The 12,053-nt window shown below is 43.1% G+C and overlaps 1 protein-coding gene across 1 annotated transcript in view; it reads left to right on the plus strand.

Annotated features, from left to right (window-relative positions):
* Nucleotides 1-4,346: 4,346 nt before the first annotated feature.
* Nucleotides 4,347-12,053, plus strand: part of MARCHF11 (membrane associated ring-CH-type finger 11) — a 33,592-nt gene continuing 25,885 nt past the window's right edge. Inside the window, exons 1-2 of the mRNA XM_052781364.1 lie at nucleotides 4,347-4,692; nucleotides 5,804-5,959. Of these exons, the coding sequence (XP_052637324.1) occupies nucleotides 4,408-4,692; nucleotides 5,804-5,959 (441 nt within the window). The 5' untranslated portion in view covers nucleotides 4,347-4,407. The remainder of the gene's footprint in view (nucleotides 4,693-5,803; nucleotides 5,960-12,053) is intronic.

The raw sequence follows: 12,053 nt of genomic DNA on the forward strand, positions 1-12,053 counted from the left end.
AAAAGCAGGAGAGCAACGTGAAAATAAAGACTTTCATCAGACAATAGGTTTCTGTCTGCGTGAGATTTTAATTGGTTGACATAACCATAAAAGCTTCAACTGCAGGATGAGTGCGTGTTCATAACAAAAATCAGGCACGTTCAGTGAACCAGCAAATAATACGCAGTCGCTAGGATGGCTATTAACCATCTGCGCAAATCTTTTAGTGTAATAAAGTTGAACATGGAAATTTAACAGATGGGGGTATTACTCAGCAGCACATTTTATGTTGCATTAAGCATGTAAAGCGCATTTCAAATTAAACTGAAGCATTTTCTTACAACCAAAATGCTTTATTTTTTGTTTACAGGTGATCTGCACCAACCTGAGTTTTATTCTGAAAGGGACATATGCATGCTATTCAGTAAATAGAATAACAATGTGTCTGTATTATCACTTAAGTAGATTTCACTTTCTACTATCTCATCAGTATTTTGTTTTGAATGCAATACACTGGCAATTACTCTCTTTACTCCTTTATTAATATTTTAAAACTGTATCATCTTGTTTTCCTCAGAGATACAGGAAGCAGCAAAATGGAACAAACCCATCACTGAGCCGTTCCGTTACGGTATTTATCGTACAGGCCAATGCATTACGGAAACTTTTTGAGAAAAAAGAAGGGGTTGGTTTCTAAATGTGCAGTAACACAGCGCTTCCATTCTTATAATATCCCCCGAGTAGTTTGTTACCTGCATACATTATTCCTGTGCAACCTCTTCTGTATATAAAACTTTACTTACAGTGTTTATCTTGATAGATTCTAATTTAAAAAAAAAAAACAACCTGTTTTGACCATTCCTGAACATTTCCCCTCCATTCAAACACCTTCCTCTGTTTTTTTCTTCCTGGGTGTTCTACCTAGAGCTGATCATCCTCAGGTAGAAAACTGGGCTTGAGTTTCCATTAGTTTATTCAAAGGAAAAAATTGCACAGTGCTGAGCCGGCGTAGTGGGAAAAAGAATGTACCTGGAGCAGAACTGAGAGGAAAATAGAGGAGAGACAACTTCCAGTCCCGCAGGGGTTGTATTTCTCTTGCCTTTTCCATTGCCTGCTGAAAATGCAATTCATTTCACTGTCCCACAGTCCTATTACCTCGGTGTTATTTTTATCTGTATTACTGTTCCTTATTATTTGTCTTGTTACAATGCCTAGATACCTGTGCCAAGATCAAGACTGTACAAATATGGCCTGAATCTGCCAGTAAAATATTGCAAACTCTAATGGAAGAGGCAGGAATAAGAACAGAGAAAGCACACGCTATTGTTTCGGTTTTATGTAGAGAACAAGACAGAGGGAGACTACGGGAGATGTGCCCGCACCTGGGAGTCTAGTGCCAGTTTGAACATCCCGCTGCTCCCCAAAGAGATGGCAGATGTGACCGCCACAGTCCTCCGGCGGCTGTCGGACACCCGGCTGCAAGTATGACTAGCTGCCTGTGTTTAGGTAACCGCGTGCCTATGTTCAGCCCACTTGAGGTTACTTGCTCAAGGCTGTTCAAGGAACGCATAGCAAAGCTGTGCTTGAACATAAATCCCACGAGCTCCAGCTCGCTGTCTTAATCACAAATTAATTCTTCCTGTTTTCAGCTACTCTTTTTTTTTCTTTCTCCCAACCACCTACACCACTGCTGTTACGAAGCAGAATATCCTTTCCTGCTTTCAATTTTTCTTCTTTCTGTTTCGATCTTTGGTTTTGGCTCCCGTCCCCCTCTCTCGCTCAGCAGAAGGCTGAATGCTCCTTCGGTTGGAGGCGGTGTTGTGTAATGCTCTCCACCCCTTCTGCTCTTTTGTCGGCATCTCCTCCCACCCCCAGCACGCCGAACAACTTGAATGTGCTCTGAAACGTGGGGATCGATAGCCTTGGCAATTTTAGTTCAGCTAGTCTGCCAGTAGCTGTTGGTAGACGCGCAAACAGGTGATGTATTGCAAACCTCATGCCGATGAAATACCCACTCGCAATCGGCTCTCCAGATTAATTACATATGTGTGAAATAAACATTCTTCTGATTCGTCTTAGATGCGTTCCCTTTTAAGAGCTGTTATACATTTATTTTGGGCAAGATTAAGTCGAAAAGATTGACCTTCTTAACACACTCTATTATTCTCTACAGTCACATCTTTCTTTCTTTTCCCATCATTAAGAAGTCATTCTGTTTCTGTGTTGAAGTTTTTATCTTCTCTTTATATCCTTTCCAAAAGCCGTATTATTTATTGAATTTTTGCTGACAAACAAAAGGATGAGAAAGAAAACTGGCATAAACCCCCACATACAGCAAATGGCAAGGGCATGCTGTGTTCCTCTGTGGCAGGTGAGTATCTTTTTAGCATTTATTTCTCACTTCACTACTTCAGTTCCACCGTCTTTTCCTTCTGGCTCTGCTTTAGTTCTCTTCCACCCAGTATTTTGGACTTGTCTGTTTGTTCTGACGTTTCCTGTTTTTTTGTTGTTTGTGATTGCCCCTTCTTTCCTTCGAATTAGTCTATTTGATTAATTCTGTCTCCAGTTCTGTTTAGTCTCTCTGGCAAGCCCTTCAGGTATTACTTTGGTATGAAAGAATTGTATGTAGAAGAATTTCTGAACTCCACAGTGTCTGTAGTTCACCAAAATGTCACTGTCAGTGTGACATTTTTTGTTTCACATGACCTAATCTGGACAAATCCACGCTACTTACCTACTTAACAACGACCTTGTGAACAAAAGTAATTTTAGGATTGGAGCATCTTGTCCTAACGCCAAGCTAAACGGCCAGCGCTGGCTTAGCTAATGCAGAGCCATCAGAACAAAGATTTTCATGAGAGAGGACACTAGTGGATGATGAGAAAAGGTATAATGATACCTCTTATTCCACTACAGGAAGACAACCTCTGAAAATGCACTTTTTTAGACCACCGCTGCAAACAGCGGTGGTGTTCTTTGTCCTTAACGTATGTATCGCAATAGATGCAGACTGTAGGAGGACCGAAAGGGCTTTAACTGCACCTTGCCCCAATTAATTTGAATGGCACTCTCTTGCAATATGGGGCTGCTGCTTTTCTGCAGATAGCGTATTGCCTGTGCTGGTGTCAAGGCCGAAAGGTTGGACCAGGTGTTCGGTGTATACTCAGCAAGCCTCTCCAGAGAGATTGACAGCCACCTGTCAATCACGATCATGGGCCAAGGAGTGCCGTTTCGGTTCTGTGTGCTTCTTCGGTCTTCTGATAAAATGTCCACACGAAGAAAGCCACTCCTATCAAAACACGGCTGGTGAAGGCAGTGGCTGAGCTCATCCAGGTACACCCTCATCTTGAGACTACATATGAAGCAGCCAATGGAGAAGACGGGTGATTTCGTCACGCTTTGAATATAAATGTGGCTATGGAAAGGCATATGGCTTCACAATTGCTTTCTGATTTTTTTCTTTCTCTTTCCCCAAGCAGACAGTTGCCGTCGTTTTCACGAGATGAATGCACGCTGGTGTTATACTTGATGCTGAAATTCACACATACTTTCCTTTAGCAGCCTCAGCCAAACTTCAAAGAATTCCTAACCGCTATGGGTTTGCGTTTTGTTTTTTTTTTTTTTTAAGGTATTCGAACATGATGCTTTTAGCAGATTTAATTTTGAAAATGAGGTGATGTAATAGATTTGGAAAAAAAAAGGGGGGGAGGGGGGCAGCCACAAAAGACTAGGAGGACTACTGTTTCCCACCCAAAGAACAACTGTTGAACATTCGTTCCGTTGAGCTTTCGCAAGTGCAATCTCCCACAACGAAGAACCCAATAAAGCAAAAAAAAGATTTGTAAGCCTCCCTTAAAAGGCCTGCGTCCTTCGCTGGGCTGCCGGGGCCGAGGAGCCCTGGGGGGGGGGGGAGAGGCCCGTGGGCCGTGACCGGCGGCGGGCTCCGCGTTCGTGCGCGGCCGAGGAGAGGAAAAACAACCCGCCACGACTCGGGACCGGGGCCTCAGCCCCCGGCGGGGCGGCAGCCGTTGGGGCTGTGAGGGAAGCCGGTGCTGAGGGGAGGGACGCGGGGAGCAAAAAGGCGGGAGGCGCCCGCGCCAGGGGAAGGCGTTTCGGGCGGGGGGCGGGTTGCCTGAGGAGAGGTGGCGGTTGCGGTGACTGACTCGGGCCGCCCCGCTCCGCCCCGCCGCCTCCGGACCCACGCCCACGCCCACGCGCTCACCGCCCCCCCGCCCCACGCGTTCCCTCACAGGCACACGCCGCCGGCGCCGCTCCGGACCCGGCTGGTGAAGGGGAGGCGGCCGCCCCGGGTCACCTTCCCGGCAGCTAGAAGGGCGGCCTCGCCGCCATCCCTCCCTTTGGGCCGTCCCCCCCCGTCCCTCCCCCCCGGCCCCGGGCGGTGAGCGGGCGCCCCGGGCCGGCGCGGGCATGAGCTGCGCCGGGGGGAGCGTGGTCGTCCCTCCCGGGGAGCCGCTGGAGCTGCCGGGCGGAGCGGGGGAGGCGAGCGGGGACGGCCCGGAGGAGGGAGAGAGCGGCGGCCCCAGCGGCGGCGAGGGCCGGAGGGGAGGCTCGGAGAGCGGCCGCGCCGAGGCGGGGGCCGCCGCCGGCGACAAACCCGAGACCCGCTCGGTGTGCAGCAGCGAGAGCGGCAGCGGCAGCCACCCCGGCGGGGCCGGCCCCATCTGCAAGATCTGCTTCCAAGGCCCCGAGCAGGTGAGGAGAGGAGAAGAGAGCGGGGCGGGCGAGCGGCTCCCCCCCCCCCCCCGCGCTCAGCGCGGCCGGACCGACCGACTCATCCTCTCACACCCGACCGCCCCCAGCCCCGCTCCCGGGGGCGGCAGGCGGCGGGCAGCGGGCCGGGCTGGGCGGCGGGAAGTGATCAGCACCGGGGACAGGGCTCGGAGCCGCCCGCCCGGCGGAGAAGCGGGGGGGAGTGGGCTTGCCTGCTGCCGGGGGCGGGGGGGGGGCGAAAGGGGCACGGCGAGCCTCGGCTGCCCAGCGAGGTGGTTGTGACCGATGGCTGGGGAAAAGCTCTAGGGAAAGTCGGAGGTTTGCTGTGGCTGTCTTGCGCTCTTGGACATCTTCTTGCCGTCACGCTGGCTGGCTCTCCGCTCCGGGGCTTGAAGCGATACGAATTTCTCAGGTTTCTGTTAGGCTGTCGAATGAGAGTGTTAGCTTACCGGTGATGGTGAGAAGACCTCCGAGTATCTTCTCTGTCATTACCGGACACAGTACCAGCAATGGATCCGTAACTAGCATTTTATAGCTTGTCGTGTAGTTTAGCTAAAAAAAAAAAAAAATCCTACCGAGGAAAGAAGAGAACAGCCGATTTACATAATACAGAAATATGTGAACTACTGGGGGAAGTGCTCAGCTCCGTTATTGGAGGTCCTGCCCGAGAGCTGGCTAGCTGGACAGCGCAGAGCCCTGCTCCAAGAGCACGGTTCTCTCTGACGTCACCCACTTCTTTCCTAGTGATGACTGCAAATAACTGTTGGAGAAATGCATCTAACCACTTTTGGTACCATTTGAGGTATTTGAAAGGGCTAATGCTACTGTCGTTTGATGCACGGTAATCTTTCACTTGTTTCACGTATGTACATACACATGCGTAGACAGTTATCTGGCTTTGCCTCGTTAGAAGCACCTAGGTGTTTTTAAGACAGTTTAATTTTTGAGTATTTTTGTAGCCAAAAATACATGCTTTTTCACATACTGAAGTCAAGACCAGTTCATTGTTACAGACCTGTAAATGTTTTGGTATTGAGTATACATGTACAGAAAAGATTCCCTTAAAATCAATGTTTCTGTGTTGCCTTTTCAGGGTGAATTGTTAAATCCTTGCCGCTGCGATGGGTCAGTACGATACACGCATCAGCTTTGCCTGTTAAAGTGGATAAGTGAAAGAGGGTCATGGACCTGTGAACTCTGCTGTTACAGATACCATGTTATAGCAATTAAAATGAAAAAGCCTTGCCAGGTAATTTGTTTGTTTGTTTTTAAAAATATGTCTTTCCAGTCATTTTTAAAAACAAAATGATTCTTATGTTTATTTCAAGGTTTTTGGAAAATACAGCAGAAGAGCCTATATGCTTCACCAGTTAACACTTGCACCCACCCAAAGTTAGTTTTTAAGACCAGTTACGTATTAAAATGTGTGGTCATTTGATTTGGTTACGTTCTTCTAGCTTTGGGCTTGCCATAGAAATGGTCTTCAGAGATTGTTAAATTCTGTAATTAGACGAGTCACACTGCAACATGACAGAACAACTTGGATCCCCCTGGTTCACTTTCTAAACTTTAAACATGTCTTTATAGTTTGTTAAAGAGTCAGTCAAAGATTGATTTCATTCATTCTTCAAGCTTGGGGTCCAGAGGAGAGAGGCAAAGACAACTTGTGTTGCCTGTGTATTCATCTACTGTAAAAAAGTGAAAGGAGGTGACTTTTCAGTCTCGGCACAATCCAGAGTAGCAGAACGCTCTTTAAGTTTTGTCCACCAATAGCTGTTCCAGAAGCTGAAATGTGCAGTCGCATTTTTCACAGCTCCCTTTTATCAGCATCACAACATGCAGCTGGAAGTTAGGATATTATAGTGGTAGCATGTTCAGGGAGAGGGGAGGGGAAACTCAATGCTTCAGCAGATCTGTTAGGGAAGCCTTAATACCACTTTGCATATCAGAATTCCTTAGGGGCTTAGAATTCCATCCTAGAAATTGTATTTCATAACATCTGAGGAACACATTTAGTAAGATAATTGTATCTTTTTTTAGTTTTGATCCTATGAGCTCAGAGATGATGGAGCTCTCAAAGGCCAGATCACTCAGGTCATTTTTCTGTGCCTGAGTTTGATTGGAGTTTTATAGAAAAGACATGCTTGGATGGTAATGGCAGTTGTGTGAGCGTGATAAGCATTCCTTGGATGCAAGGATATCTGGAGTATTTGCTTACAGCCGTTCAGATTAGGTGCAGGTACTTTCAGAGGCAGTTATGACTTCAAGTTTTTTCTTTATGAATCCACAAAGGAAACTTTTTGATAGGCTTTCCTGGATAGAACCTTTACAATGTAAAAAAGCAATGGATTTGTAAAACGCTTCAGAAAATGAAGGTGGTAGATTCTGTTTCTACATAGACTTTATCTGGTGGTTTGGCATGGGATTCTGTTTGATCCTTTGGCTTTTTTTAACCTTTTAAAAATCTTTATTTCCTGTATATCCACAGCAGTCTCATCCTTTTCCTAGCAAAGGTTATATTATCAACAGTTTGCAATGACAGTCTCTGAAAATAGTTGTTTGACAGCAAAAACATGACACGGTTGCCTGCCTAGTACTATTTGAGATGTCCCAAGGTAGCCAAAATATCTACACAGGATAGCAGATGTGACACAACTTTTGAGAGACTGTGGAACTGCAGCTGGAGGCCAAGCAGGGTATTAAAAGACACCTGAAATGTCACTAGACACCTATCTGTGCACAAGTCCTTTTTTATTCTTGACAAAATAGCATACAAAAAGATTTCATGGAGTTGCATACTCAAAGAATAAGTTAGACATACATTCCTGGGGTCAAACTCCTGACACCCAAAAGGTCACGCATCTCTTTGGAGGGACGTAGTAGTACCTTTCTCATTCTCTTACACTGAGTATTCCTCTTATAGTTACAGAATCTAAAAGTAAGTCTCAAAAGTGCAGTCATCTGTGTATTTTTATAAGGGTGATCAGTATTCAAATGCCCTCACTCCTCTCCCATATTCCCGAGTATAATAGTAGCAGCCATTTTTAACAGCTGTCTTGGTTGTATTTGAAACTGTCTCGGTTTAAGCTTTCGGGCAGGTTCTGAATCATTTGCTTGACTACACAAAAGCCTTTTTTAAGGTAACTTTTTGGTCAGGTTTAGTAAAAAGCTAAGGGCTAGACCGTTTCAATACAGAAGTAGTTTACAATGTCTTCGCTGAGGTGGCTAATGTACTTAGAAGTTCCCAAGCAAGCAAGACTTCTTGCATTACATTAGGTACAGTATTGGACAGGAGTAGTTCGCTCTCTCTACAACTAGTGGTCTACCTCAGTCCCTGTTCTCAGAATTGTCTCTACCAGTCATTTACTTATTAGATCTGTGTAGGCAGTGTCATGAGAGAAAAAGGATGCTATTTACCAAAATAACTTTTTCTCAAGTGAATTGTCTATGCAGATTTACACCAGCTCCTCAGGTTTACTTCTACCTCGTGTATTTATGGAATGTAACAATGCGTAGGGAGTTAAGACGTAGGAGATTTTTCTGTTTTCTTCCAGAACATTGGAATAGATGTAAATACTCCATTTAATATCTAACATTTTCTGTGGTTTCTGTTGCTTCATGGCAGGGAAAGTAATCCCAAAGGGGGGCCTCTTTGGAGGCAGTACATTCAAGGAACAAAATTTACTATGGTAAGTGACTATTCCAATAGAAATTTTTCCAGTGTCACTTTGTATATTTCAGCAACTACTATTTAATTCACTTTTAAGAACTCAATCCTGGAAACACATAGACTTTTAATATAGGAACAGATCTTAAAACATAAAAATTAACAAATTAACCAATGGGCTAACAGTGGAAGATGAGCACACAAACAAGTTGATGGCGATTGATACGGTGTTTCAGAGAGAAATGCAAATTTGGATTTTTGTCAGTATCCTTCTCAGGATCATATCAGAAAGATGTATTTAACCTTGCACTAGTCCATTAATGAAAGCACGTGTGTGGAATATGATTCAATAATAGGCAAGGTTATGTTAATAACTAGAAAGCCCCTCAAACTATAATGAGGGGAGGTGGAACAAATATTGCTTTGGGCAGGGAGTTTTGGAAGGTTTTTGAAACAGCTTAAAAAGGAGGGAGAAGATTTCAATGTCTGACTTGGAAATTAAACCCACTTAGAATTACATTTTAGATTAACAAAGGAAGCACAAGCAGAAATATTTTTTACATTGGTTTGTTAAGCTTTATAATTTGTACAGATTTTCATCCTAAAGGAAATATTAACAGATTGCTTTATTTTTTATTGGTGCTATTTAATTATTAAGCTGTTAGCAAATTAGTTCACTAGACTTGCAGTTAAGCGTGAATGTATCTTGGAGAATGTCAGTTCTTTTGTGAGATTCAGAAATGATGTTTAAAAGTGGAATAAAGTCATGCAAAGGTTGAGAAAATGGTGCCAAAACCCATCATTTCTATAAAAGTGACCAACAAAGATATTTAGAGCTTTTTCTAGACTGTTACTCTAGTCTGTCATAAACCAGTATTACGTTAGATATTAAATATATCCTGTGCTTCTCTTCATTAAAACATTATATTCTGGTACTTAGGTGAACTGGACCTATTCCAAAAGTGATACAGTAGATTGGTGTGGCAATTTAAAAGCTAATTGCATGGCAATTCAACACTTTTTCTGACATCAGGAAAATCACAAAACAGTTATTTAAAAAAATTTTTCTTAATTGTTAAGTCTGATTTCTTAATATAGACAAAAAATTCAGGTTGTACTTAATATTTAAGCAAGTTTGTAGTTACTGGAGGTGGACTGTGGCTTGTGAGCTGCGTGGTTTTCAGTGGCTCGAATTGTGACTATTAACAGGTCTTGTTAATGTGAGTAGTCCTCACTCATTTGAATAATCTCACTGGCATCAATTAGATAAGCATGAGCAAGACTCTATAGCAGACTGCATGTATGTATATGCATGTTATATTAAAAAGTGCAAAAGTCAACTACTTCAGATACTTCAATACGGAGGCCAGTGTCCAGAAAAAATGTGTAGTAAACATTTAGTAAAAGTTATGGCTAATGACTATGCTCAGCTGGATGAAAGCCTTTACTTTTTCTAGGCATAACTAAGAAGGGGAAAGGGAGAAGGCTCAAATCTTCAATTGTGCTTTTTAAACCGGACTATGTACTAGCAACAATCTACTAATGTTACTGCTGTTACATTGCCTGTAATGAAGATCCAGGAGGATACGTTGTGCTATTCAGTATGTGAACGCACACAAAGAACAAAAAGAATTGTCCCAATTTTGGACAATTTACAAAGGAGTTGGAAGAAGAAGTAAGGGATGACTCTATGGGGATATGTAAAACCAGTGGGCTCTGTACACTAACCATTTTTAACTCTCACTGAGTTTTTGGCATCTCAGATGGGATGAGTTTTAGGATGCCTCTTGAAAAGAAAATAATGAAGCTTTGCAGGCACCCTTTGTATGTGAAGGCAGTGTGGAAGGGCTGTTAGAAAAGAAAATATTTGGCTGAGATAGGTATCATGAACTGAACAGAGATGAGATTCAATGTCTGAGTAGTCATTAGAAAGTTATTAATATGTCAGTAAAAGCCTGGAAGGACTTCAGAATTCAAGTCAAGTCTTTTTTATCTGATGTGATGGGGAAGAGAGGAACTAGCATAGCAGACAAAGAAAGGCAGTAACATGGTCAAAGTAGTGGACTAAAAAAATTGTATTTGAAGGAGTCTTGTGGTCGCTGAGAAAATTACATTTGTCATGAGCTTAAAAGCTGTGTTACGGTAATTGAGACGTAAGATGAAAGTGATGATGAGAAATGATTTTTTTTATATATGAATAGTCTTAGATATGCTACATAGAAAGCACCTGCAAGTTTTAGAAATATTGTGAGCAGGAAGATCCAAATAGATATTTAAATTTAAGACAATTCCTGGGTTACAGAACAGATTCCTGGGTTGGTGGACAAATCCATACTGCTTGAGAAAGGTTGGAACATGAAAATCCTAGAGATTTTAATGAACTTAAATCTATGGTAAGATCTGTACAAAAGGTGCAGACAAATATTTTAGTTTTGACAGGAGAGAGAAGTCTGAAACAGAAAAGTAGATCTGTCAGTCACCAGCATAGATATAGTAGTTGTACTTCTCACACTCTTTCTTCTGCTAAGCATCTACTTTTGGGCACTTCTAGGGAGAAGTTACTAGACTAGATAGAACTTTTGATTTTATATACTCTGAGTCATTTCAGTGGCATGCACTGGGTAGATGCTGGTGATTATGATCAATTCTAACTAGTGTGGTTATTGAGTTTAGAAACAAAAGGATAGCAGGGCTGTTGGAGAGGCCAGTGGTGTCAAAGTTTGGGGTTTTTTCTGTGGTGGGAAAGGCAAAATATATTTCCTGTGTACTTTCTGGGAAAGATCTGAAGGTAAATGAGAGACTGAAAAACAGAATTGGGGTAAGTGAGTGGATCAGGAGGAAGGACAAAATTATGTCACTGGTGCAAAGTAGAGAGATTATAGAAGAAGAGAGGACAGTAAAAAATTCACCACTGACAGAAAGGACAGAAATGCAAAAATAGAAGGCATCAGAGAGGAAATGCCAAGGGGATAGTGAATTTCGTGTTGTATTATGTTTTCTTTGTTTTCTTGCAATTAGTGCACAGAGGGACTCAGAGATAAAAGGCGCAGAGAGTTGGAAAATAAAGGCAGCAAAAAGTTGTGGAGACAAAAGTCAGTTAAGCTTGAGAAATGCGTTTGGTTAGCCATTCAAATGAGAGAACAAATTTGTCATGGAGCAAGTGAGCAGGCCACTGGTGCACTACTAGCATCCTAGGAGGAAAATACGTGGCTGTTAGCATACAGAGCTGAAGGAGCACAAGATGGACATTACAGTGAAAAGGAGGAACAAAACCGTAGAAGCTTTAGAAGGATGGAGAGAATTGGTGACTAATGACAGGTAAGGGAACAGGGGATGGAAGAATCATCAGTACCAATGATCTGAAAGTCATGAAACAATGAAGAATAATATGTGAACAAATTAACTGATTCTATCACAGTGATATCACAGTGATAGTTGAGTAGGGATAAAGAAGAACTAATAAAAAAAGACTAGATATAGACCTAGATGAAAAGCTAATCAAAGCAATGAATGGCCGTTTGTTGACTACGAACACTGAAGCATATTTGTAAGTCCAATGAGGAGACATGATACTTATCTTAGAGGTCAGAGCAGTCATCAACACGGGAGCTGAAGCCATCAGGAAGGAACATGGAAGATTATAAAGAGAGTCAAGAATTGAAATTAGAAGGATGAA

Source organism: Harpia harpyja, chromosome 1 (genome assembly GCF_026419915.1).
Source record: "Harpia harpyja isolate bHarHar1 chromosome 1, bHarHar1 primary haplotype, whole genome shotgun sequence".
Classification (NCBI taxonomy): domain Eukaryota; kingdom Metazoa; phylum Chordata; class Aves; order Accipitriformes; family Accipitridae; genus Harpia; species Harpia harpyja.